This window comes from Terrapene carolina, unplaced genomic scaffold (genome assembly GCF_002925995.2).
Source record: "Terrapene carolina triunguis isolate 2854851 unplaced genomic scaffold, T_m_triunguis-2.0 Scaffold112, whole genome shotgun sequence".
NCBI classification, from domain to species: Eukaryota; Metazoa; Chordata; order Testudines; family Emydidae; genus Terrapene; species Terrapene triunguis.
The window spans coordinates 20505953-20533204 of record NW_020664463.1 but is presented as its reverse complement, the minus strand read 5'-3'; the positions used below and the strand labels follow the sequence as shown (position 1 = coordinate 20533204).

General features: G+C 41.4%; 1 protein-coding gene across 1 annotated transcript; it reads right to left on the bottom strand.

Moving 5' to 3' along the window:
* Positions 1-3544: 3544 nt before the first annotated feature.
* AKAP3 (A-kinase anchoring protein 3) lies at positions 3545-15403 on the bottom strand. The gene is made up of 3 exons (XM_024197413.2): positions 15308-15403; positions 9224-11443; positions 3545-3700 (listed from the first exon to the last, which is right to left on the bottom strand). Exons 1-3 carry the CDS (start codon positions 15398-15400, stop codon positions 3545-3547), a joined length of 2469 nt encoding a protein of 822 aa, XP_024053181.2. The 5' UTR covers positions 15401-15403.
* Between the last annotated feature and the right edge of the window lie 11849 nt (positions 15404-27252).

Here is a 27252-nt window from a genome sequence, read left to right as displayed (position 1 = left end):
CCTTGACAATCCCTCCGTAATGTCTCGGATACGGGCCCCTGGCAGACAGCATACCTCCTGGGATGCCATGTCAGGGCGACAGATGGGTGCCTCTGTCCCCCTCAGAAGAGAGTCACCAACCACCACTACCCTACATTTCCTCCTGGGAGTGGTGGTTGTGATCCTCCCAGCCATGGCTTCTCCTTCTCCACCTTTGGGGGTGATTCCTCATCGCTCGTTGCCAGGGCAGCATAATGGTTTTCCATCACCATGGTGGGTGGGTTGGGAGTAGGGGTGGAGCACTGCCTGCTGCCAGAAGTAACCAGCAGCCAGTGTCCTACCTGTGATTGAGCCATATTCTCCTCCTCCGGTGGTGTGACAGCAATCCTCTGTAGCTGGATAGCCTCCTTGGCCTTGGATGTCTCCATATGAATACTCTCAAGGATGCTCCTCAGCCTAGCCACCTCCTCCTGTAGTTCTCCCACCTGCTTCCTGAGAAATTCCACCAGCAGGCACCTTTCACACTGGATGGGCCCCCCAACCTGGCTTTCTGTGAGTGGGAAATGCAGGCCACAGTCTCTGCAAGTCCACCCTAGGATCTGGGTAGAGGCACCCATGGCTAGATTGTCTGTCTGGATACAGGCATAGTTGGAGGAGACAGGAGCAGCGTTGACACTGTCATTGCGGCCCCCTTCCTAACCATAGCGATTATATTATGTCTCCCTCCCACAAACTTCCTCCCTTTAAAACTTCCCTGTTTGCGGTCCTCTATTCGTTAGGAACTGTGAACACAAGCCTTACATGTCAAGCCTCACGTACACAAAGGGTGTAATCAAGAATTTGCAATTCATATGAAGGACTGAATGCAGAGCATGTAGACAATGGGTCTGCCTAACCCCATGAGACAGCAAGGATTTTTCCAGCACCTGGAGGAGAATATAAAATAAGGGACAGTGACATCATCAGACCACCTCTCCTCCCCCACCTATGCTGAAGGCAACAACATTGTTTGAAAGAAAAAAACCTTATTGAACGGGGGGAATTGTCCTCACTGGAAAAATTTCCAGTTAGCACAGATTGCTACAGGCTTTGGGGTAAGATAAACCTTCCTGCTTGACATTTGAGTTCACCTGGTAAAGTTTAAGAAACAGCTTGTGGTTTTTATCTTTTTTTTTTTAACCAGTTCTGATCTTCTATGCCTATATCACTTATGATCTCTTAAAATCTGTCTTTCTGTAGTTGTTAAACTTATTTTAATGTTTTAGCTCCGCCAGTGTGTTTTTGATTGAAGTTTGGGGAATCTACTCAAGTTACAAAGGCTGGTACCTATTCATACCCTTTGATGGAATGACAAACTAATTAATGAGCTTATTCTAATCAAGGTGGTCGTGTGCAGTGTAAGACGCACATTTCTGGTGTGCAATGGCGGTAGGGTGACCAGATGTCCTGATTTTATAGGGACAGTACCGATTTTTGGATCTTTTTCTTATATAGGATCCTATTACCCCACACCCCCTGTCCCGATTTTTCACACTTGCTGTCTGGTCACCCTAAATGGCGGGACAAGGGATATGCAGGTGTCCCTCTGAATGTAATTACAGAGTGGCTGGGCATAGCATGCTGGTATTTGTCTGGGAGTGACTTGCATGCTAAAGGCTGGCGTGAGTGGATAGAGTGGCAGCTCATACAGCAAAGCAGGGCATAGTGCACATCAGACTAAAGCGTTAAGGGGACACAACGATCCAACAGTCCAGATTGAACCCTGGGGGATGTCACAGACCCCTTATCAATACTTAAGTTCATCCCATTGTTCTTATTCTTACTTGCACTCTTGTAAATAAATTCCTTTCCCACCTTGACATTTACAGCTGTCATATATATGTAGACTGTTATCAGATCCCTCTTTAGTCATTTCTTAATGAGACTAAATATATTACTCCTGGGGGAATTCTGCACCCAACAAAATTAAAAATTAGGCACACAGTATTTTAAAATTCTGAAAAATTCTGCATATTTTATTTGTCAAAATAACACAATATAATCATATACTGCTGGGGCTCCCGCTGTCAGCCCTGCATGGCTGGGGCTCCTGCTGTCATCCCTGCGGCAGGAACCCCAGCCACAAGCAGATGACAATCGAAGCCCCAGCTGGAAAAAGGAAGCATTTTGGTGGAAATCACAAATTCTGCATGAAAAAAATAAAACATTAGTTTTGAGCAAATTCTGCATTATGCAGTGAGTGCAGATTGCAGCAGGAGTAATATATGTAATTATTTTAGTCTTTTCTCATAAACCAATTCCCCCCAAAACTCCCTAAACTTCCTCCAATTTATCAGTGCCTTTCTGGGTAAACAGGTTCCTAGAACTGAATGCACTGTTCTAGGTGTGGTTGTTCTGGAGCTGTACAATCAAGGACTATTGTGTCCCTGCACCTTGACATGATGCCTCTACATAGACACCACAACACAGTATTAACCCTACTGCCACTTTATTGTATTGTAAATTCTCGTCTAGTTTGCTCTTCATTATCATCCCTAGGTCTCTTTCAGCACTGATTTCCTGGATTCTATTTCCCATTGAATAGTTGTGTTTCAGATTATTTTCCTGCTGCTGTCTTGCATTTTTCTAAATTCCATTTCATATGCTAGTTTCTGCCCATATTTCTAATCGCTTTAGGTCCCATTCTCTGCCCTCAATGGTATTTTGACTCTTTCCTATTAACATCATCTGTGAATTTGCCCTTCTTCCAGATCACTAGTGAAGATGTTACATAAGACCAGACCTAACCTCCAGTCCCTGTGATATCCCACTACATGCTTTCCCCCAGCTCTCCACAATTTTTCAAATGTAATTGTCAATGGTATAGTATGTTTGTATATACCCCTCATGTCCTAAAATGACTATTATACACCCCAAGATGCATATCTTACACCTTCAAATCCCTACTTTGTTGAGTGACCCTGAGCTGACAGCCACAACCCCAAAAGTGTGCGGCACTGGCTGGGGGACTAGAAGTGGCCAAGGTGCATGGGAGAGGTATTTATTCATTGCAACTTCTGGGCAGAGAGAAGGATGACCAAGGAATTTAAAGTTGCCCTTCCCTGATGAATCACCCCCACTCAAGAGCAGTTGTCCCTGGGGACACAGAAGGATGCAAACTGTAATCGGGCTGGCATGGGTGAATCAAGCCTATGAACTATTCAGCATTGTTCAAACTTGGCCCCAAATACAGTGAAAAGTCTTGTTAAAGAGCTTAAATCCTCCTCCCCCCATTTGCTTGAAAAAGACGCATGGGAAGAGAGAGACTCGAAGGCCATAAGGTGTAAAATTCAATTGACGGAGACAACTAAAAGGGACGTAATACAATTAACTTTTTCAACCAGACTTCATTCGCTATTTTGTTTTGTTTTATTTATATGCTTGTCCAGCAGGAGTCAGTATAACTGATAATATCGTATTCTACAAATCAGTGGTGGATAGTTGAATCTGATATGTTGGAGTTGTAATCGGTGCTTGGCTGGAATCGAAACACTGCTGGTGAGGAAGAGAGAGGAGATGCCTCTGCTCACAGGTTATTAAGCAGCCAGTCCAGCACTGGCAACCGAACAACATTTCCCAGGGCCTCGCCCAGTTGTTTTTCTTTCTCATACTTCAGCACTGCCTGTATGACTTCCCCCACGCTGTACCCCTTCTCCACTGCTATTGATGACAGTTGTTGAAGCTGTGAAATAAACAGAAGCAAAACACAAGTATGATACACCATAAATGGGATATTTTAAAAGGAAGAAATGAAGGGCGAGGGTGTTGGTGTACTTCTCATTCACCTACTTCCATTCTACTCTCTTAGGTGTACAAGCCCAGTGGTGCTGCGGGACGCTGACCTGTGAGGAATGATTAAAAGAGCCAAATAGCTAGTCTGGCTAGGTCATTTGTAAATAGGGTCAAGATAATCCTCTACAAAATCCAAAAGAGAGAGACTTACGTAGTGTTAAATACAAAGGCATAATAACTAGAAGAAATGGGTTAAGGCGTACAAAGGGAAAAATTAGGCTGAATATCAGAAAAATCTTCATCAGTGGCTACTTTGTTGCAACCCCCCCTACTTTCCTAACTAATTTGAGTAGTCCCATTGTCTGGAATGAGACTAAATGTATAAGGTGAGCAAGGTTTGGCCCAAAATATAAATGTGTGGCCTGTAGCGCCAAGTGATAACTTAATAGCATTATGGTTCAAGAAAGGCATACATTGTTTCTTGGCTTCTATCTCTGTAGGAAAAGAATTCGGCACCACTTTGTGTGTCTGTTATTTATTAAAAAGAAAATCAAGTTGTGTACTGGCAGCCAAGGAGAACAGGCATTGTTGGGCCACAGAAGAAGAAAACGAAAACACTTCTGGCAACGGGTTCTGAGTACCTGGCTGCATTTAAGTCATCCTGGTTCTGATTGATTTTAGTATTCAGAAAAACAAAGGCAATTGAAAATGTGCCATATATTTCACTTTGAAAAGTGTCTTCTTTTTAGACATTTAGGGCTTTTCTTCCATACCATTTAGGATAGTATTGATGCTAAACAACATATCCAAAATACCCTGAAATACCAGGTTTGGTCAGAACCTGCTGTGGACATTGGATAGCCGAACAATTACCATCTGGCATGGAAGCAATTTTTTTAAATTTATAAATGTGTAATTCTACAGCAGACTACAGTTAAATACCACTGGGGCAAAAAAAAACTGTAGGCACGTTCAGAGAAAAATGTTTTCTTTTAATCATTTTTTAAATTAAAACATTGAAGGGAGTGAGGAGAAAATCAAATGCCAGAAAGCAAGGTTGATACATAGATGGTTTCTTACTAAAATGAAACATGACTGGAAAATCATAGTCAAGGTGGAAGGCTATTATTCCACCATGCTGAAGTATCAGAGCACATATAGCATTTAAGAATACCCACTGTTTGAAGAGCATGAGGCAGAATGGAGCAGAATTTGGGAAGTAAATGTTAGGACTTCTGTGTTCATATGCATATGCATTCACTCAGAATTTCTTCTATATCTTTAGCCAGTTCACAGTGAGCATGGGCGTGGTTTAGTGTCCACTGATGTCCATTGAAATCCTCTCATTGATCTCAATTGTTTTTGGATCAGGCCCTAAGATTTCAAGACTTGGAAAGATTCAGATCTGCGTCAGCTTTGTGGCTATGTACTCTCTCTTCCACAAAATAAAAAAAATTCAAAAACATTCCAATCCTAGCTTTTTTACTCTGATTATAGAAATACAAGCTGAAAGACTTAGCACTGTTGACCTCAGTGCCAGCTTGCTCCCAGTAATCAATTATCCAGACTTTCTTCTGTCTAGTTTTAAATGTCCCTTGCAATAAGCTTCCAACACTACCATTGGGAGACTATTCCACAATTTAATCAGACTTATCTGTCAGCGAATGCTGTATTTTCTTTTTCTTAATTTCATCTACTTACGTGTATTTACACCCCTTGAAAAAAGGGGTCACTACCCACAGTAGCTCCTCTTCTCTTACTATATGGCCTCCACAGAGCCATAATGCAGGAGTCAAATGCCTAGACATGCAACTGTGGAACTATATTTGAGCAGTAGCTGGCAGTTAGGGAGGGTGCACAATTCCCCCACTTCCAACTGTCCACAGAACAAGGTCATACATATCCTATCCTTTCTAACCATCCTTCAGTTCTTGTCTACATCCAGAAGCCCTATTTGTAGGTGGGTTCTGTAACAAGACATATTAAGAGTGGGGAAGGGAGGACAGTGTGGCTATATGGAGCCAATACATTCAGAGAACAAAAGTTACTATTGGTAAATAACTGACTTTTCTCCTTCATGACACTGCTTCCACAAAGCCCCACTGTAAGAAATTAGGAGGCAGTGACCTCCCAGAGGAGGTGGACTGTGGAACACTATTAGCTGAATATTAAATGAAGCACCGATCTTCCAAAACCAGCATCTGCTCTTGATGTGGCGTTGAGAGAATAGTGATTCACAATGGTGTGAACCAAACTCCATGTAGCAGTCCTATTAATTTCAGACAAGGGAATATTGTTATACATGAAATTGAAGCCGCTATCCCCTACCTGATAAAGCTTTGAGATGTTCCAGCACAGGGATATTAGGTAGTCTACAGCATGACTAGATTCATCTGGAGGCATGATGTCTTAGCAATTTAGCCAACTTTTCGGTCAAGATAAAAATCTGCAGAATTTTCTCCAAAGGTTAAATATATATTCAACATTCTAAATAACTTAGGCCTGCTCATGTCCAGATGACATCACCTAGCAAATATCAGACAAGCCACTGACGGTTTATGTGATCACTTGTGATGATCAACATACTTGGCTATTGTGGGGGGATCTTATATTTGCCAGTTGCAGAGCAGATGAAGAAATTTCATTCTGGATTAACTGTTCCCAAGGGTTGCCCCCTGTCTCAATAGAGAGAACAAATCTCCCCTTTGTTTGTCCAGGTACTACATCATAAACAGAATGTATGAGAGAATCTGCACTGGCAATCCTTTGATCTGTAGGAGACAGGATTTGAGAGCTGTCCTGATGGCTCTGAACTCTAGCAAGTTTATGGGGAGTTTTGCCTTCCAAGCTCTTCAAAGCTATGAACAAACATTTTGAATGTGCTCCCAAACCCAGGTTTGAGGCATCCGTGCCTATCATTGTCTTCTGTCAGTCTGCTCCTCAGATATTCTCTGGCAGTGTCCACTAAAGTAGAATGTCTTTCACCTGCTAAGTGGGGAAACATTATCATGTTCAAAATGCTTGGTTTGTTCATCCACAACCTTGCCTAGGAGGTGACTAAGGTGCTGGATTCCATCAGATTTAACACTAAATCTTCTAACCTACATTTGGTTAGACTGACTGCCTGGATGAGCGCTATGAACTGTCCTGGAGATAGGCAAGCTGGAGCCTCGGTAGAATCTAGGGTAGCCTCTCTGAAGGCTAGAATTTAAATTGAGACCAATACAGATTTTTCTTTGTTTACTCTCAGATCAAGATACTTGATACTACATAAACCCAGCCTTGCCCCAAGATCTGAAGGGAGCAAGAAGGGCTGAGAATCTCTCCCAGGCAGAGGGAAGAAATGTCTGTTTGGGTTTTATTTTGGAAATATAACCACAAGGAGGAAAAGTTAGTTCACACTGAACTTTGCCACAAGATTGTCCGTGGAGACGTCTTTGCTACCTGAAGAAAGACTGGGGGAAAAAAAGCCCTATGAGGGAGAATATTGGTTTGTTATAAAAGGAACTCTGGAGATGTGACCTTTTTGCTAATTTGGCCTGCCACTTTCCCCAACAGGGCTAGAGTGCCTTTTGGCCTCAATATAGCGACTGAGTCAGGGTGGCAGGCTGCCAGCACTGAAGAACTTAAGCAGCTGGCAGAAATTGACATTTCCAGCAACTTTCCTTGGAGTAGATCAAATTGATTAAGCCAAATAAGGGGAATAATTTTAAAATTGTAATTTAAAATCTGAACAGTGGTACGTCAGAGATACTATTGGATGTGTTTGAAGTCTTGTGTTTTTGGGGATAGTGTGTTTTTAGCTAGAGGGAGACAAAAAAGGTGAGACTGTCCGGGCAAAACTGAAAGAAATGCTTCTTCTGACAAAGTCAGAACATTTCTTAAAATATATAGAAAATTCAATTATCCTAGTAAGAATTGGCGTGTAAAATTTGGAAACTAAATTCAATTATTAAAGTGTGAAATGGAGGATATTTTTTCTTGCTTTAAATGAGAATATATAAATCTAAATAAAGTTTTAACTAGCTACCAATGCGTCTGTAATACTAACAAATTGGAGGAAATATACAAGGAAATAACAAATGACTAGGGGAATGGAGAGATTGATTTGAGGACAAACTGAAAAAAAACTATTTACTTATACCCTGGCTAAGTAACAGTTCTGAGGGGACTTGATTAAAGTCCTCAAATGTTTGAAGAGTGCAAATACCAAGGAGCGAGAAGAATTATTTAAGATAATACAAAGAGGTAAAACTTAGTAGAGCTATGACATTAAAGTGGCACTCTCAACTCAAAATTGACCCATAATTTAGATTTTGTAAAGACAGGCCTATAAAACCTAAGACCAATACAAATGTTTCCATTTCTTTGTTCTTAAACTTCCTATGTATATAGAGCAAATTGCAGCAACCTGAAAGTGAAATCTACTATAAATAACACTAAAACTGACTTTCATTGTCCAAGATGAGAGTAGGGTGGCCACTGCCGCATCCCCAGAATATTGGACATTCCAGTACTTCTGGGAACAGCATGGACCTACCACCGCCAGCGTGACCTTGCATACACAGTGTGAACAAGGTCACGCTGCACAAAGGATGCCATTTTTCAAAGCCCATCATCCCGTCCCCGCTGGCATGACCTTGCACACATGGTACGTACAAGGTCACGTCACTGGGGGCAGGGTGACGTGCTCTGAAATTTGGCAACGTCTGTGTGTCCACTGACTTCACATGAAAATACCAGACAAAACCAATCCATGTCTAAATCACTATCGGACAGGGGACACTACTTTAGAAAAACAGGACTGTCCAGTGACAAATGGCCTTTCTAAGTGAAAGAAATATAAAAGGTAAACTAAGCACATAAAGTGAAAAGTAATTTGGATTTTAAACTTTTTCACTATTAATAATCTAAGGTTAGTAATTTAGGGAAAGAAATTTGATTGTCCACAATATGTAACTTTTAAATTGACAAGTGTCCCTTTATAATAAATAATAATAATTAATTATCTACTCTTATATAGCGCTTTTCATCAGTGGATCTCAAGGTGCTTTACAAAGGAGGTTAGTTTCATAAAATGTATCATAAAATGGAATATCATGAAAAAGTTCTTAATTGTATTAATCTGTGGAACTAAGAGAAGTGGTGGAAGTAAAATCACTTGGGTCATGTAAAACTAGACTGAAAGTAGTGGAGAGTGCACCATACAGAACAATTCTTCACTGGCAGGGGGATGGAGTAGATGGCATAATAGCTTTTTCCACCTCTAATGTTTATGATGGTGTTATTTTATAAAGGCAATAGCACCATCATTAACACTTTGAGTACTATTTTAGTAAGAGAAAAGGCCAGAAATTCAGTTTTCCTTAGAACAAAAGCTTTATACCACGAGATAGTAAAACATTGAAGAAAGAACCTAAATCCCACCATGGCCTAAAGTCCCTGCCCATTACCCAATTACTTCATTGCTTACCTTATTCAGAAACTCATCATCCTCATCCAAGAAATACAATACAGGCACATTTGTCTGAGAGGCTGCTACCCACTGGAGGAGTGCTTGGAGCTGTTTGTTATGTAAGCTCTCGGAAGGATTCTGATTCACCACTACCACTTTGCGACCGGATGCACTGTCTTCACCTGATCCAAGTCCAGCCTCAGCAGTTCCTGTACACTTGGAATCCATAGATCCTGTGCCATCTTCCCTGTCCCCTATCTCTGCTAGAGCAGACTCTGGGTTGCTGTATTTGGCTATCATAAGACACAACTTTGTCACTGTATCCACCAAACTGTCAATAAATTGCCCACTGCCCTCCTCTTTTCCACTTATGTCAAACTGATCAGTAATCATTTTTGTCAGTCCAGATATAGCCTCTTCACAGGACTGTTCAACTTCTGAAAGGGCATGTACCTCAGAGGTTTTGCCAAGATTCCTGTTTGTTTCATCCATAATGGAATTTCCTTGCTGGCCTTCTATTTTGCAACCAGTCTCATTTATTAATTTTCGGATGAGCATTAATATGACACTGGACATGTCATTTTCAGGGTTCTGCTTTTGAAGTTCTGACTTCTGGGAACCTGATTCATCACTTTGTTTTGATGGATCCTGATCTTTTGCTGAAGATGGCCTGAAACTACTGCAACCACCTTTTTCATGGGCTTCATGCGAGAGGAATCCAAATGCAGTGGTACCTGCTTTGTTAGTTTTGCCCCCTTCAGCTGTGCCCTTGCCTGCGTTCTCCTGTTGGATTAGATGATACTGTATCAACAATAGTGCAGTCACAATCAGATCTTTTGCCCATGCATCTCCGGACATTTTGGCCATGTTCTGAATTTCTGAACTCCAGTGTGGATTTTCTGGAGGTTTAGGTTCAGCTTCCCTTGCTGAAGGCTGAGACTTCGAGCATCTGTTGCATTTTTGTTGGTTTTGATGCCATAGAGTAAGCCCATGCTTAATTATGTGGTTACCTACTGTTTCTGCACAGGTCATTTCTTTTTCTTTCTCTTTGGTAACTGTTTCAGTTTTTGTTGCTGAAAACCTCAAGTTCTGAGCCTTTGCATCTGCTGCTCGTGAACCCGTCTTCACAGATGCATACGCAAGGCTTTGAGACTGGGACTTATCTCCTGCTGGTTTTTGCACTATTAAGGTAGTATGTAAACGATTTAGCATTGCTTGTACTATTTCTGCAGCCTTATGACTTCCTTGACTGAATAGGCTCCGCTTCACTGCAGAAACAAAATCTGAGTCAGTCATGAGTGTCCCTGTGACATTGTGTAAATTTTTCATACAGGAATCTATTAAGTCTGAAACTACCTCCTTGGAGTGCTTTAGTATCACCTTTTTCAGCACCACACAAGCTATGCTTGAGTCATTCACTTCAACTTTCATGGTCTTCATAACTGAGACCATCATATCTGAAACCACGTTATTGGCATAAACCAGAATCCCTTTGCTTAAAGTATTCGTAAATTCATCTGGGCCAAAGCGTTTTTTATGATGGCATGTTCTGTTCTCACTGTGTGCTGACCTTCTTTCATGACTCTGCTCATTTCTAGTTGAAGATTGTTCGTCTACTTCTTTATAAAAAAATGTTTTCTTCTTGGAAGATGGATTATCTTCATATTTGGTTTCCTTCATATTAATATGAGTTGTATTCGCTGATGGATTATTTTTGCCTTCATCTGTGCTCACTCCAATAGACTTGTGACCTGGTTCCCCAAGAGAGGCAAAAAGTGACTTGTGTATACACTTATCAGTGCCATCTGTCTTGTCATTAATCTCTTTACGTGCCATTGCAATGACAAGGTTAGAGAGTCTGTTAACATAAAAAGAGACTTCATCCACACCTTGCTTGGTATCTGCAGAAGTTAGCTGACTTTCTATGTCCTTTGGGTCCTTTTGACTTGAGGTGGCTTTCATCTCCATATGAAAATCGGGTGACCCACTGTTGGATCTAACGTCCATGCTAAACTGCTCATCATAGACACTGAAACCACCTGGTGAGGGTGCATTGCGCATTTGGATGCTCTGCCCACCTATTGATGGTTCCCTTGAGTTCTCACAAGTCTTTTGTTTACCGGTAGACTTCAGCACATCCTGGATTCCAAGTGCACATCTTTCGAGATCTTTTCGGAGCCAGCTCAAGACTTTGAGGGGATCGGATGCAGCTTGTTTGAAAAATTTTGCTGAATCGGTCTAAGGATTGAAACAAATCACAAATTTACAATGGTTTATTTCCCCAATATTCATACTCCCTTGGTACAAAGACCTTGCTCAATCCAAGGCAGTCTATAAAAACCTAATGCAACTCTCATCAGCCTTGCCTACACCAGAAAAATCAATACTTAAATTGTAGCAACTGCCAGCAGTGTTGCAGCTCAACCCGTGGTAGAACCAACGTAAGTGCTAGAGCAGACATGATGACATACTGGCATGAAACTCTGTTCTATACTGGTGGCTTAGCACTGGTGCAACTGCAACATGGACACTAACTCTTCTTGTGTAGATGCACCCATTGATGGGAATAGTAAGACTCTCACTGACTTCAGTGGAAGTTGGATCAGGTCCTACACTAGGATGTAGTCTGGCCTCTTTCTTCTGTATGGGTTACATAATAGAGAAAAATGTAAATTACAAAGACTAATGAATTGATGTAAAAACTGGATGTTTTAACAACTGTGGAGAGAGAAGCAAAAAAAAAAAAAAAAAGATACATCTGAGTTTAATCTCTCGTGAATGAACAAACCAAAGATCCAAATGTCATGTATCATTCACTTGATTCTCCAAGAAATACATTGTCTTTTAAAGATCAGAGACTGCTCTTTGCTTTACCCTTCCAGCACTGAGGATGAGTTTACTTGTTGTCTGAGAACAGCAACAAAGGAATGACATTTAGCAAATTTAATCTTATTTCCCCTGTCCCTCTGAAATGTACTTGCTTTGTGTGTATATCTGATGTCATCTTCTTTTAGCTCGCTCACTCTCATGAAAAGGATCTACTATTGCCAGTTAGAGGCCGGTATTTGTGAAGCTGAAGGGCTAGTGTTCTCATCACAGCTCCACCAGTGTTGGTGCCATTTATCTAGTAGCTGTCCGCAGCACAGGGACTGTTTAACTACTTTTTCCCTCTTAAAGCACTTTGATGAAGAGGAATAGAACAATCACAGCCATAATGAATAGCCAGGTAACTATCCCATTAGACCATCTGGATATCCCCTCAGCTTCAAAGGGAGGAGCTTGATGTGGATCTGATAGTTTCCCCCCATCGAGAATGAAAGAAATATATAGCAGCTGTACTCTTGTTGCTGTTCACTTTAAAATAATAATAATAATAATTAATAAATAATAATAAAATAGTTGATAATTAATAATGTTGTCCAGTAATTTTAACATGCTTAAATCTAGTAATTATGAGAACCTGATGGGGGAAATGGTGGTTTAATTAATGTATCTGCCTCAACGCTGCAGCTGTTCCATTGTGCGTGCATTCTACATTTTTGTCATCACTGATGTGACTCATTATGTCTATGTGTAGTGTACAGATGCTAGAAGATATATGACTAACTCTCATCTCATCCTTGTATTATAGCAAAAGGACATCTCTTTGGGATGCATAATGTATTTTATCTGACTGCATGATTGGGTGGGAGAAGGGATGTAATGCTTAGATCCAATAAACTCCTCAAGCCTGGACAACAGCAGACTTCAGCCCCACAATATCACCTACACAAAAGAACTCCAGAGTGTCAGTCCAGGATACAACCTCAGCTACACCAGGACCAAGAGGCCCACACTACTAGAGAGAGACACAGAGTGGTGAACAGATAGCAATATCACAAACTGAAACCTATTGGCATTACAGAGAACTTTACAAACTTTTGCCAGTTTTACACTGCTCTTTACTGCCATCATTATCTGGGAGTCAGATAAACCCAAAACTTTCATCAAAACTCAGTGTGCACAACTACATTAATCTGAATTCACAGAAAATTGGTTTGAACCCAGGCAAACTAAAACCAACAAGAATCTCACAGCTTCAGTCAGGATTCTTGAGTTCTGTTTCTGAATGTTGCCACTGGCTTTGTGTGGACCCAATTCTGCCAACCTTACCCAAACTGAAGTATACTTTATTTTGTAAGAGATTCCACACCCAGGAAATGCAGCTCCTAAGTCATACTGGTGTAAATCCAGAGTAACTGATAAATTCAGTGGATTTAGTCTGGACTCACACAGATATAGTTGAAAGCAGAATCTGGCCCATTGACTCTGGTGGAGTTACTTTGGATGTGTTTCAGTGTAAAAGAGCACAATTTAGCCCTAAATAATATTTCTATGTATTCTTTCACTTTATACACTGCACCTATCAACAACTCTCTCAGTATCTTTATTTTAAGAACAACTACCATAATCAAATTCACATAATTTGAAGATGGTACATACCTCTTATCTTATCCATAATCTTTACCATACATTAGCAAGCTAAAACACATTGTTGGTATTTCTAATAACAGTGCTGGTGATGTCACGACATTTTGGGTACAAGAGCTGGATAAACAAATCACAACTAATACATTTGTCAAATAAGTTATTAAACAAATCTATGGTTCTGGTTAGAAATACTGCTTTTGGGGAACTTCTGTATGAACAAACTTTGCTTGCCTGAATGTTTGCAAAAAGCTAATAAAAAGGGAGGTGAACAAAGTTAAAAGTAAATTCTCGTTTGATCTCAGCACAACATTTGTGAATAAATTTTCTCACTATTCACCCAGAGCGAGACAGTGTCATCGTACCCTATGTTTTCTTCTAGTACATGATCCATAACCAAATTTATCATCAAGATGATTAATTATGAACATTCAGCAACCGACTTTTCATTGAGATTAAACCAACATCAGCCATAAAGCCAACACTTAAGGCACAGTATTGTGAGATGCATAACAGCTCTCTGAATTTGGCTCCTAGCATCAACCTAGATATTCCTGGCTTGTGCCGAAGACTACATTATACAATGTTGCTAAATAGAATTGGTTGTGAATTTTTGGATAATTTGGTTTTCACTGGAAAATGCAGATTTGTCAAAACTGAAACTTTTCATAGGAATGTACCAGTTTTGACAAAACTTGCACTGGGAAAAGTTTTGCAGGTCCAGGGTGGACTTTCTGGTTGAAACCACAGTAAGATATAGAGATACAGAAACATCCGAAGAAGTGGGTTGTAGCCCACGAAAGCTTATGCTCTAATAAATTTGTTAGTCTCTAAGGTGCCACAAGTACTCCTGTTCTTTTTGCGGATACAGACTAACACGGCTGCTACTCTGAAACCTATCACAGAGGAGGGATTTTTACTTGTCTCTCCCACATCCCAGATGCATGCCTTAACAACTAGACTACTCTGAGGTCCCACTCTTGTGGTCTGTTTTTTTCATGAAAAACTTCAAAAAGTCTCGGGTTTTGTCCCAGTGTGGAACAGGAACATTTTCAAGGTCTCAAAAATTTTCACAGGACAGGAAAATCATCCCCACCACCTTTACCTGCTCTGTTAGTGAAACCTTAATTGGCTTAAGAAAAAACATGCAATATTTTACTTTGGAAGATAAGGTAATGTCTATAGCAAATGAAAAAATTCTAGATCCCATTTTCCCGAATGGTAACTTTACATTATTTACAATATATGGAGCTGAACACTGATTTCTCTCATTTGGAGAGTAAATCCCTTACTGTAAGGGACCAGTAACTACCATATATGAGAGACAAAGACCTTGCTACTTCCAAGGTATGAAACATATAGAATAAAACCATTCAAATGAATCCATACTTGTAATATAACAGTGCAAACATCTCGCATTTTTGATTACATGACTGAAAATCTAATTGCAATGTAGAGTGCCCTGTTTACTAACAAATTCATTGTGAAAAACACTTGCCTTTCTTTAATATATCCACACAGAGACAAATCACTTTTCATACTCTGTATGGTATATTTTTTGGTTATTTTTCCAGAGTGTTCTTTTTATTAAAATAGATTTATAAAATAATTTTAAAAAACCAACACATTTCTTACTGTCCAGTTCTGTTCTTCTTCGCCTCCTGGAGTATAGCGATCCACTTTACAGAGTCCACTTTGGCTCTGTAACCAGTCAATGTTGTCAGTCATCTGTGATGAAGTAGAAAGAAAACCAAAATCAGAGGCACGGATATAAAAGGTGAAGGAATGTGGACAATGCTGGGGACAATCAGTGATGATCTACAGTAGAGATATCCAAAATGCAGTCTCTTGATACCACATGACCCTTCACCACTCCAGAGATAATCTCAGAGCAGTACCCTACCGCAGAGGTGCTGGAATAATTTGTATAGTGGGGGTGCTGAGAGCAATTAAACCTAACTGTAAACCCTGTATATAATGGAAACCACTTCAAGCTAGGGGGTGCTGCAGCACCCACCGCACCTCTAGTTCCAGCACCTATGCCCTACCATGCAGTAGAAGATAATGCTAGCAATAAACTGAAGAAAAAACAAAGACAATTCTTTGCCCACACTAAATTCTTTTAGCTATAGAAACTTTAGGTGTTACTTGACATTTCAGAAAATATATTTTCAGATAGAAATCAAAATGTCAAGATAACAATGTCCCTTTAAGCACAATTTTGCAGAGGGGAATGTGGGTATGGCACAATGGATTTTGATAAGCATTGAGAGTTGTATACTATAATTGGGATTTTCAAAGGCAAGTCAGTGAGAGTTGGGCACCTAACTCCCTTAGGTTTTTTAAAAACCCCAGCCTGACAAAGGATACAATTGCCAGAAAACAGAACCATGATTGTGTAAGGGAAGACTGCAAATGTTGACAATCCAGACAATTGAATACATTACACAAATGCTCACAAAGAGCAGAAAGAACTAATCTAATCCTGGTCTTCAAGACACTTCTCCCAACATTTTCAGAGCTGAGTTTTAATGAAAATAAGGTTCAAACAGAATGAATGAACTCACCGTTTTCTAGGACACGTTCTGAGACCTGAGGAAAGTCTCTGAAAAATTGTGATTTGTCCTCACAATTTCTGAGAATTGCTCCCGTAGGCAGCCATATAAAATCAGAACCTATAAAGGGAGAAGAAAAATATCTGATTTTAAGACATCTTTGTAAAGTGGCAGCATCAACTTCCTGTTTTCCATCCAGCCTGCAAAACTCTTTGTGACTAGAAATATCACCATATACTTGAGAACATTAAAAACCACAGACAGCAGTAGTGTCAGCTATTTAAAGGCCCATTGGATGCCAGAAATAAAATCTGAGGAATGGGGGTAAGAAAAAGAAAATTAAACATCTATCCTTTCAAATACAGTTTATGCTGCAGTCAAAAAAAAAAAAAAAAGCAGCAACAAGTAGCAAAGCTGGGAAAACTGCAGAATAATACAGTAATGGTTCAGATGTAAATAATAATTAATTGGGTATGGTCAAGGTTCTATGTACTCTGTAGCTGTGGACTTGCTGCAGCCTTATGCTCCAGAGTTCTAGCCCTTATGCTTGTGAAGACAGTTTCCGATTTGAACAGCGTGTACAGTGGCCATGTCCTTCTACAGTGTGAGTCTCCACACATCCTGAAACCACAGCTCTGAGAGATGTGTTAATTTGGAAATCTAATTATGCAAAGTTCACTATCAACATTGTTCACTATTACATTGCTGATCATTTTCACGTCCAACTAGTATGCTTGTTAACTTGCCTCCAACACCTTGTCAGCTGCCAAAAGCTTCAAATGCCTCCTATCCAATTTCCAAAACTTCCCAATTACCCCTGAATTTTTTTAAGGGCTCGTCCTGACGAACTGTTAGCATGCAGCAAACTGGGGTGTAAATCTACAGTGCCCTAGGGTGCTGTGCACTCACTGTCTGTGTGTACCCCGCTGCTGCGCACTAAAAGTATGATAGGATCTACTCTGCTTTGAAACAGAGGGAGATCAACGTGCATGAGGAACAGGGCCGGCTCCAGCGTTTTTGCCGCCCCAAGCGGGGGGGGGGGGGAAGGTGGGCGGGAAGCTAAGATCGGCGGCAGCTCTACCGCCGCCGCTTCATTCTTCGGCGGCAATTTGGCGGCAGGTCCTTCCCTCCGAGAGGGACAGAGGGACCCGCTACCGAAGAGCCGGATGTGCCACCCCTCTCCGTTGGCCGTCCCAAGCACCTGCTTGCTGCGCTGGTGCCTGGAGTCGGCCCTGTTGAGAAAACGTTTAGTACGTGGTAGCAGGGTCCACATGGACAGTTAGTGTGTGGTAGGCTAGTGCACTGTAGATTTACACTTCAGCTTGTCATGCACTATTTGTTTAGACAAGCCCCCTAGTGGTTTCCACTTTCAATACAAAATTCTGCATCACAGTAAAAATTATGAGGAAACAAAATAAATTAAATACCAAATTAACACAAAGGCAGTGTATTGTTGATATTATTCATTATGGCTTGGAAGGATTTAGGCTTATAACTCCCTTAGGCCCTTGTCTTGCAAAGACTTAAGCACGTGCTTAACTTTACATGCTGGGAGTAGTCCGGCTGACTTCAATGGGTGTACTCACAGTGTGTAAAATTAAGCATATGTGTAAATCCCCTTGGAACATCCCATTCTATCATATTTCATTCAATAAACCAAATACATTCAAGGAATCTGAAGATGCCACAGAATTTCCAGTCTGCTGAATTAGAGTGCTACAGAATTTAGGTCAGGTTTGACACAGAGTACATAGAGATGTGGTTATGGGAATGATGAATTGTCAACTTAAAAATTACACTGCTCTCTGAATACACTGGTCTACAATTTTTGAGACGTTGTCTGCTTCAGAGATAAAATGTGCTATTTATTATGTATTTTGATGTGCTGAATTCAAATATGACAATTAAAACAACTGATTGGCTACTGTTTCTAAGATATTTAAGTTTTTACATTTTATGTTTATGTATATTGTGTAGATAGTAGAGTTTTAATCATAAATTGTAAACCTAGGTCTTTTCATGTGTTTATGGTTGCTTTACATGATACTATTTCACCTGTCCTGTTTATGTAACACTTTAAAAATCAGCAAAAGAGTTATATAAATACAATTTATTATGAAACAAAAGGCAAAAAACTATTATGTACATAGTTTAGTCCTATTCAGTGTCTACTCGGCGCTTCTTGGCTTGTCTCTTGTATTCATTAAATGGAGCATCTCTTGTCACTGTCCAGCAATAGTCTGCAAGTATTGATGGGCTCCATTTGCCCTGATAGCGTTTCTCCATTGTTGCAATGTCCTGGTGAAATCGCTCGCCGTGCTCGTCGCTCACTGCTCCGCAGTTCGGTGGAAAAAAATCTAGATGAGAGTGCAAAAAATGTATCTTTAGTGACATGTTGCAACCAAGGCTTTTGTATGCCTTGAGGAGGTTTTCCACCAACAACCTGTAGTTGTCTGCCTTGTTGTTTCCGAGAAAATTTATTGCCACTAACTGGAAGGCTTTCCATGCCGTCTTTTCCTTGCCACGCAGTGCATGGTCAAATGCATCATCTCAAAGAAGTTCACGAATCTGAGGACCAACAAAGACACCTTCCTTTATCTTAGCTTCACTTAACCTTGGAAATTTTCCACTGAGGTACTTGAAAGCTGCTTGTGTTTTGTCAATGGCCTTGACAAAGTTCTTCATCAGACCCAGCTTGATGTGTAAGTGTGGTAACAAAATCTTCCTTGATTCAACAAGTGGTGGATGCTGAACACTTTTCCTCCCAGGCTCCAATGACTGTCGGAGTGGCCAATCTTTCTTGATGTAGTGGGAATCTCTTGCACGACTATCCCATTCACAGAGAAAACAGCAGTACTTTGTGTATCCAGTCTGCAGACCAAGCAAGAGAGCAACAACCTTCAAATCACCACAAAGCTGCCACTGATGTTGGTCATAGTTTATGCACCTGAAAAGTTGTTTCATGTTGTCCTAGGTTTCCTTCATATGGACTGCATGACCAACTGGAATTGATGGCAAAACATTGCCATTATGCAGTAAAACAGCTTTAAGACTCGTCTTCGATGAATCAATGAACAGTCTCCTCTCATTTGGATCGTGAACGATGTTGAGGGCTGCCATCACACCATCGATGTTGTTGCAGGCTACAAGATCACCTTCCATGAAGAAGAATGGGACAAGATCCTTTTGACGGTCACGGAACATGGAAACCCTAACATCACTTGCCAGGAGATTCCACTGCTGTAGTCTGGAGCCCAACAGCTCTGCCTTACTCTTGGGTAGTTCCAAATCCCTGACAAGGTCATTCAGTTCACCTTGTGTTATGAGGTGTGGTTCAGAGGAGGAGGATGGGAGAAAATGTGGGTCCTGTGACATTGATGGTTCAGGACCAGAAGTTTCATCCTCTTCCTCTTCCTCGTCTGACTCAAGTGAGAATGATTCTGGTGCATCAGGAACTGGCAGTCCTTCTCCGTGGGGTACTGGCTGTATAGCTGATGGAATGTTTGGATAATGCACAGTCCACTTTTTCTTCTTTGACACACCTTTCCCAACTGGAGGTACCATGCAGAAGTAACAATTGCTGGTATGATCTGTTGGCTCTCTCCAAATCATTGGCACTGCAAAAGGCATAGAATTCCTTTTCTTGTTCAACCACTGGCGAAGATTTGTTGCAGCATATGTGTGGGGCCCACCTCTTGTCCTGATCTCCAATTTTGCAGCCAAAATAAAGGTGATAGGCTTTCTTAACCATAGTGGTTATACTGCGCTTTTGTGATGCAAAAGTCACTTCACCACAAACATACCAGAAGTTATCTGCACTCTTCACACAAGTACGAGGCATCTCTGCTCACTTTGGCTAAACAGAAATGTGTCCCTTTGCAAAATCAAACACTGACAAATAAGAGAGCACAACACTGTATGATTTCTAGAGCTGATATAGGGCAATTTGTTCAGCAGAGTGATGTAAGCTTCGTTATGATTGCATCATCCATGACTTCTAGGAATAACATGATGCAATTCATATCATGTATGACGCAATACCAGCTTCAGATTGCATCATTCATTGTTTTGCCTAAAAAGCAAGTACTGTCCAAACCCAGTCATAGATTTATTCATAGATCCAGTCAAAGATGTATTTTAGTCATTTATGGTTTAAATTGAGATCCCTTCCCTTTATAATTCACTTATCCTCCGCCATTCCCAAGTCAAGGGTCGTATATACTGACCCAATAGCATATCTTGAAAACTAGAGCCAATCAACAATTTTAAGCATCATTTTCGTTCTCAGTGACCCAGAATTAGTAAAGTTTGACTACATTTATTTCAGAAGCATTTTGGCTGTAGAGCAGTGATATGTGCCTAGTACTACTACAAGTACCACTTGAGATTAATATAGCTGAAAGATTAGAGAAAGAACCTTGATTATTTCCATTTATTTACTTTGTGCATTTGATGGACTTCGTTTATCATCTGTTTCACTATTTCCCCCCTTATAGTCAATTTGTTTGGATCATTCATGTGGCAACAGGTGGGAGAAAACATTTAAAATTTTAGGAAAATATGATTACAAAACCATAAAAATTGTCAGGGAGACTCAGGCATATTTGTAGTAGCTGAAACAACTCATCTAATTTTTTTAGATGACTACATTTCAAAATGACTGTGTGCCTGTAATGCAGAAGAGAATGGGTTTGATTCACTAAGTTGTACTGGAGAAACCTAGGCCATGGGCAGAAAGGCTGCCGTGGCTGAGGGAAAAGGAAATAGGCAAACAGCAATGCAAGCTGCCTGCAACCCCCATTCTGCTGGAAAGCCTGGGGCAGGTCCAGCTACAAAGTGTGAACAGGGTACCCAAGAGATGCAGCAATCCTATGGGCTCTGACTATGAATTAGAAGTTTGGCCCTAGCATAACCCTTAAATACTAATGCCTGGCCTATCCAGAAAGTGAATTCCACATCAGTTGCAGCAAATTACACCCCTTCATGCCTGTAAGGGACAATCTGCTTGTATTAAGATTCACATAGTATGGATGACAAGAAGAGATGAGTTTAATCATTTACAGCAATGTCTTAATTAGGTGCTGGGAAAGATTTCCTGAGCGTGGTGCTGAAAAGTGTAAGTTATACCTACCTCCTCCTTCCACCAGCCTAGATCCTTGCACCACAGGAAGGGCAGAGAGTATTACTGTCCCCTGCTTTCCTTGAGGTTTCCACTTAAGGGAGGCAGCTTTAAAAAATAGTCAGGTCCTGAGGCAGAGGATGTGCTGAGTCATGCTTTGTGTGGGGCTCCAACTAGGCTCCTGCCACCCCAATGGAAAGGAGTCTGGGCTGATCTGTGCTCCCAACAAACCTCCTCCTGTTGGACTTTCTGCCTCAGGCTCCCTGTGTCTAGGTGTAACACCAGATTTCATTACAGTAGATTCTAGACTGAATTTAGCTTGAAAACAGTTCTCAGTTTAGTATTTGCCCAGCTAAAAGCAGGTCTTTACATTTGTGCTAAAGTAGAATCATAGAATCATAGAATATCAGGGTTGGAAGGGACCTCAGGAGGTCATCTAGTCCAACCCCCTGCTCAAAGCAGGACCAGTTCCCAACTAAATCATCCCAGCCAGGGCTTTGTCAAGCCGGGCCTTAAAAACCTCCAAGGAAGGAGGTTGAATGGGTCTGACTGTGAGCTGGACACATCTGCTCTTCTAAAAGATTTTTTCTAAATATATTATGGGAAAGAGAATTTTGTGGGGAAAGCTGAGGCAAAATCAAGTGACAATTTACATTACCGCTGTGTCAAGAGAAAAATGAAGCAGGAAGAGATTTCTGCTATTAAAGGGACAATTAGGAAAAAGACATAAAAAAAATTATATAAAGGTAAACAATGGTCAACAGATATAAATAACTATGAAAACAGGGGAGATTGTAGAGTTGAGATTTCAGTCCACAAAATATGCTACCTAGGGAAAAAATAATAAGTGACTATTAATAAGTAATACCTCGCTCTTCTATAGCATTTTCATCAGTAGTTCTCAAAGAGCATTATAAAAGAGGTTTCATTATCTCATTTATAGATGGGGAAACAGAGACAGAGAGGTGAAGTGAATTGCTCAAGATTACCTAACAGGCTAGTACCAGAGGGGGGACTAGACGCCAAGTCTCCTGAGTGGTAATCTAGCACTCTAGCCACTAAGCAACACTGCCTCCCCAGCAATAGCTTTAACTAATTTTTACTATCTGTCACCGAGAGCAATCAATCAAACTTCAGGCAAAACAGACTGACAAGTAACAACAGAAGAGAGACATTAAATGCCATCCCGATATGCTGTGGTCTCAACAACTGAAAACTGTCCCCTTGCACTCTCCAATCTAGTGCCATGGGCATTTTTAATCTGACACGAGAAGTTTTTGATTTGGGGAAATAATGTAACCTCTCATGTTAGAGAGGTTAATGGACAGCATTCCAATAACTTTATTCTGGTTGCATGTGTGTGTGTGTTACAAGGTTGCTTCCTACCCCTGATACATTATACTCTATCCCAGAGTTCCCCAAACTTTTCCCTAGAGCAGGGCTGCGGCTCGGGGTAGGATGTGGGGGAGGGATGCGAACGGGGGTAAGGGAACTGAGGCTGGGGCCACAGCTGGGGATGGGTCTGGGACCGCGTCGGGGCCAAAGCTGAGGGTGGGAGTGGAGCCGCAGGTGGGCTGTGGCAGGGGCTGGCAGCTGGGCCCTGGCCTCGCCCCTCCCCGCCCCCAGCCAGCGGCCAAGGCTGGCAACGGGTCTGGGAGCGGAGCTGCGCTGAGGCTGCGGTTGGGGCCAGGTGTGGGGCCGGGAGTCAGATACGTGGCTGGACCGGAGCAGAGCTGAGGGTGGGGAGGGTCTGGGTGGCGATCCCTCCCTGCCCCCCGTGGGGGCTGGCTTGGCCCCAACATGCTCCCCCAAGATGTTCCTCCATGCCCGCCCCCCCCGACGGGTGCATCCCACAGTTTGGGGACCTCTGCTCTATCCTCTTAGCCACTAGCCCAACTTCTCTGAGCTCATTAACAGAGAAATGAGCATTCCTGAAGGTAGAGATTATCTGCTCCCCATCCTGCCACACACTCACAGATGTCAAACTGGGGACAAGGAGAGCCTTGGAAAGATGGGGATGGGAGGACTCAGCAAATAGCTTTAGAACATTTTATTGTTTTTTAAACATTGAGCCATCTGTATCAATTCACAGGGTGATGATATAAAAAAGAAGGAACCTGCAGGGAGTAACTCATGGCCTAATACTTTCCCTCTTACTCAGACTGAGTAATCTGGATTTACTCCACTCTGAGTAGGCCCATAAGAAAGCTCTCTCTAGGTTACTGTTTAATCCTCACATTTAATAACTTGTGGAATAAAAAACCAGTTGGACTTTCCTACCTCTGCGCCATCGAAGTGGAAGGCCCAAAAGGATTTCAAAGGACACTTTTATCAACTAAGCTGCTAGGATGTTCTTGCAAGACAGTAGCTGTGGTCATCCACTTAACCTCCTCCTGTCAGAATGTAGAGTGACATCACAAGGCTTTCTGGAGACATCAGTGTTTCTATAGCAACGGTAACACCACAAGGAGGAGATCTAGACTAGGTGGGCAAATGGAAAATGAGACATACCATTTATAGCTGATCCCCACTCTTGTAGCATATTAAGTAATATAGAGTTTGCAGCTATACTTTCTCCCCCTGGGGTACAGTAGGGGATGGGGCAGAAATACATGACTGCTGAAGTATGTGTTTTTTTACCAGATCTTTAGGTGATCAATAACAGTTAGACTTCTTTTTGGTCTTTGGTTTTTATTTTCCTGTTTCAAATACAATGAGCTCTTTTCCACTCAGCTTTACCTTCCCAAAATCTTTTAAAATATAAAGGGCCAAATCCTGTTCACCTTAAGTCACACAACTAATCTCATTGATTTTCATGGGACTCATTGCACGATCAAGGCAAGAAGGATTTATTTATTATTTTATAGGCTTTTTAATGATGAATATCATTGTAATAATTGAACATCTCTGGCAAACTAACAAATCTACCTTCACACCACCGTGAGAATGGAAAGCATTATTTTATATAAGGAGAATATATGGCACAGATATGGGAAGTGAGTTGCACAAAGAGGAAGTCTGTGACAAAGCCAGAAATAGAACCCACATTGGCTGACTTTCAATCTTTTGTCTCAGTCACAATCCATCCTTGCTCATTATGGTAACAACATTATTACTTTCTATATACCACCACACGTGCATGGAATTGTACAACACAAAGAAAGATGGAGTCCTTGCAGTACAAAGCTTCCAGTCTAGGTTAAGACAAGAATAGGGCAACATGAGGGTTAGGAGCTTGGGAGGAGGAAGATGGGAAGATCCATGCAGCTGCTTGGGAACTGAATGCTTTTATAGACTTAAGTGAATGTTAGCTGTCGGTGCTCAGCACCCCTGAAATTCTCTTTTATTTAGATGCCTAAAGTACACACTCACAAGTTACAGTTCTGAGGTTAAAATGAGACTGGTTTCCAAGTATGCTTTGTAAGTCTCCATGGTTTCCACCTGAGCACACAGTACAATATATTGATTATATAGTGCTGGAATCTGAAGTCAGACTCAGACCTTACTTAAGCCAAACTTCCATTGATTGGAAGGAAATCTGTGTCTGAGAAAGTGCTGAGAAAATTGAGTAAAACTTTCAGAATCTAGACTGTATTGCCTTTAGTACTAAAATGCTGCCTCAACACATCTGCTTGCCCATTAAGCAATTGACACTATCCCATATTTTCAGCTAGCGTAACTTCACTGGCAGTGTGACAAATAGTTACACCAACACAGACTTTGGCCCACTCTATAACAACAAATTTGCAATTAGCCTCCGTCTTAGCAAATATGTTCCACTAATGCAGCCCACTCTCAGAATAAATACACACCAAAGAGAAGGCAAGTGCATGAGAAAGAGAAGGGGTGATATGTGCAACAGCCCCCATCCCTGAGTACAGTACTGGGCCCTTAATTAGGACAAAACTGGATAATTTTTTAATGAGGTTGTTTTACATTAGAGTCTAGTGTTGCCTGATTAGCTGTCACTTACACTTGCATGTGTATTAGGATTAAGTCTACTGAAGTCAATATAAACACCATGCGGCGTCTACTCTCTTACAACAGTATATATGAAAAGCATCTTGAGGGTTACTCTGAAATTATGCCAGCATAAGTGAGATCATATTATAGCCCATTTATTATCCTACTTCTTTCCATTTACATGATGTGTTTTTTGCACTTCCACAATTACTGGAACAGATCTTTGTCTTCTCCACCTCACTGGCTGAGTTCATGTCTTTAAAATGTTTTGAGTGAATATGAGTGCTCATTACAATGAGGTAAGCAAGATTACAAAAGACTGGTCATTTGTATTCAAAGTAGACTAAAAAGCAGAGGGAATCGGTAGGAAAATCCAGGAAAACACAACTGCATGTAGCAGATTTAGAGAACATTGTGTTTGGCTACGATGCAACTTTTACAGCAGTACTCTTTAAGGATGAAAAAGAAGTTGAAGAGCTGGAGGAGGAATGAGTTAGGAATCATAGAACTGCTGGATGTCCTTAATAAACAGATAATATGCAGAATTCATATAACTTATAGCATATGTCCATTCAAGATCAATTTCGCAGGACCAGGTGGTTCAAGGAATAAGTAATGAGTTACTAAGTATGATTTAAATCAGTACAGCGCGGTAGTGACCAAAAGTTGTAGCTGAACTCTTGGTCTCAAGTTTGTTTCTTAGTGGACAGGCATTCAGAAGTATGCATAAGTACCTGACAAATGGCAATCCCTTCAGAAAAACTAATGAGTGGGGCTAGGATTTTCAAGTATCAGGGGGTAGCCATGTTAGTCTGAATCCACAAAAACAATAGGAGTCCGGTGGCACCTTAAAAACTAACAGATTTATTTGGGCATAAGCATTTGTGGGTTAAAAAAAACACTTATTCAGATGCATGGAGTGAAAATTACAGATACAAGCATAAGTTTCAGAGTAGCAGCCGTGTTAGTCTGTATCCGCAAAAAGAACAGGAGTACTTGTGGCACCTTAGAGACTAACAAATTTATTAGAGCATAAGCTTTCGTGGGCTACAACCCACTTCCTCGGATGCATATAGAGTGAAACATATATTGAGGAGATATATATACACACATACAGAGAGCATGAACAGGTGGGAGTTGTCTTACCAACTCTGAGAGGCCAATTAAGTAAGAGAAAAAAAACTTTTGAAGTGATAATCAAGATAGCTCAGTACAGTTTGATAAGAAGCAAGTGTGAAAATACTTACAAGGGGAGATAGATTCAATGTTTGTAATGGCTCAGCCATTCCCAGTCTTTATTTAATCCTGAGTTGATTGTGTCTAGTTTCATGAAGGATTTCCAAATGTACCTAAGGGAGTTAGGTGCCCAACTTCCACTAAATTCCAATGGAAGTTGGGCACCTAACTCTATTAGGTGCTTTTGTAAATCCAAACCTGGATGGCTACAGAGTTCAAACCCCATAATTTCTAAAGGCGGTCCACATCCAAGGTGAGGCACACTGAAAACTGCTACCTGTACTGTGATAAACAAAGGAACTTGTTCTCTCTCACTATTAAACCAGCCTTGAAACTCACTTAACATTATTGCTTTTCAAAAACTCCTAATTTAGGATTATAAAGTGACCTATTTTCTTGAGGAAGGTCACACAGTGCAAACCACAGTCCTGCAGGCAACCCAGGACTACGGTGGCTGGGTGTGAGCAGGGCCCGGGCTGCTGGGCGGTCGGGTCGGGTCCATCTTCCCCGCCCCCGGGTTGCTCCCTGCGAAAACCCCGCCCTGCCCCTGCTGCTTCGCCCCGCCCCCAGCTCCACGCTCCGTCTCCCGGCGGGGGGGAAGGGCCGGCGCTGTTGCCCCGCCCAGCGGCGCATGCGCAGCTCGGAGGCGGCTCCCCTTCCTGGCCGGCGGAGGAGGGGGGAAGCTTGTCCCCGCGGAGGACCCGTTG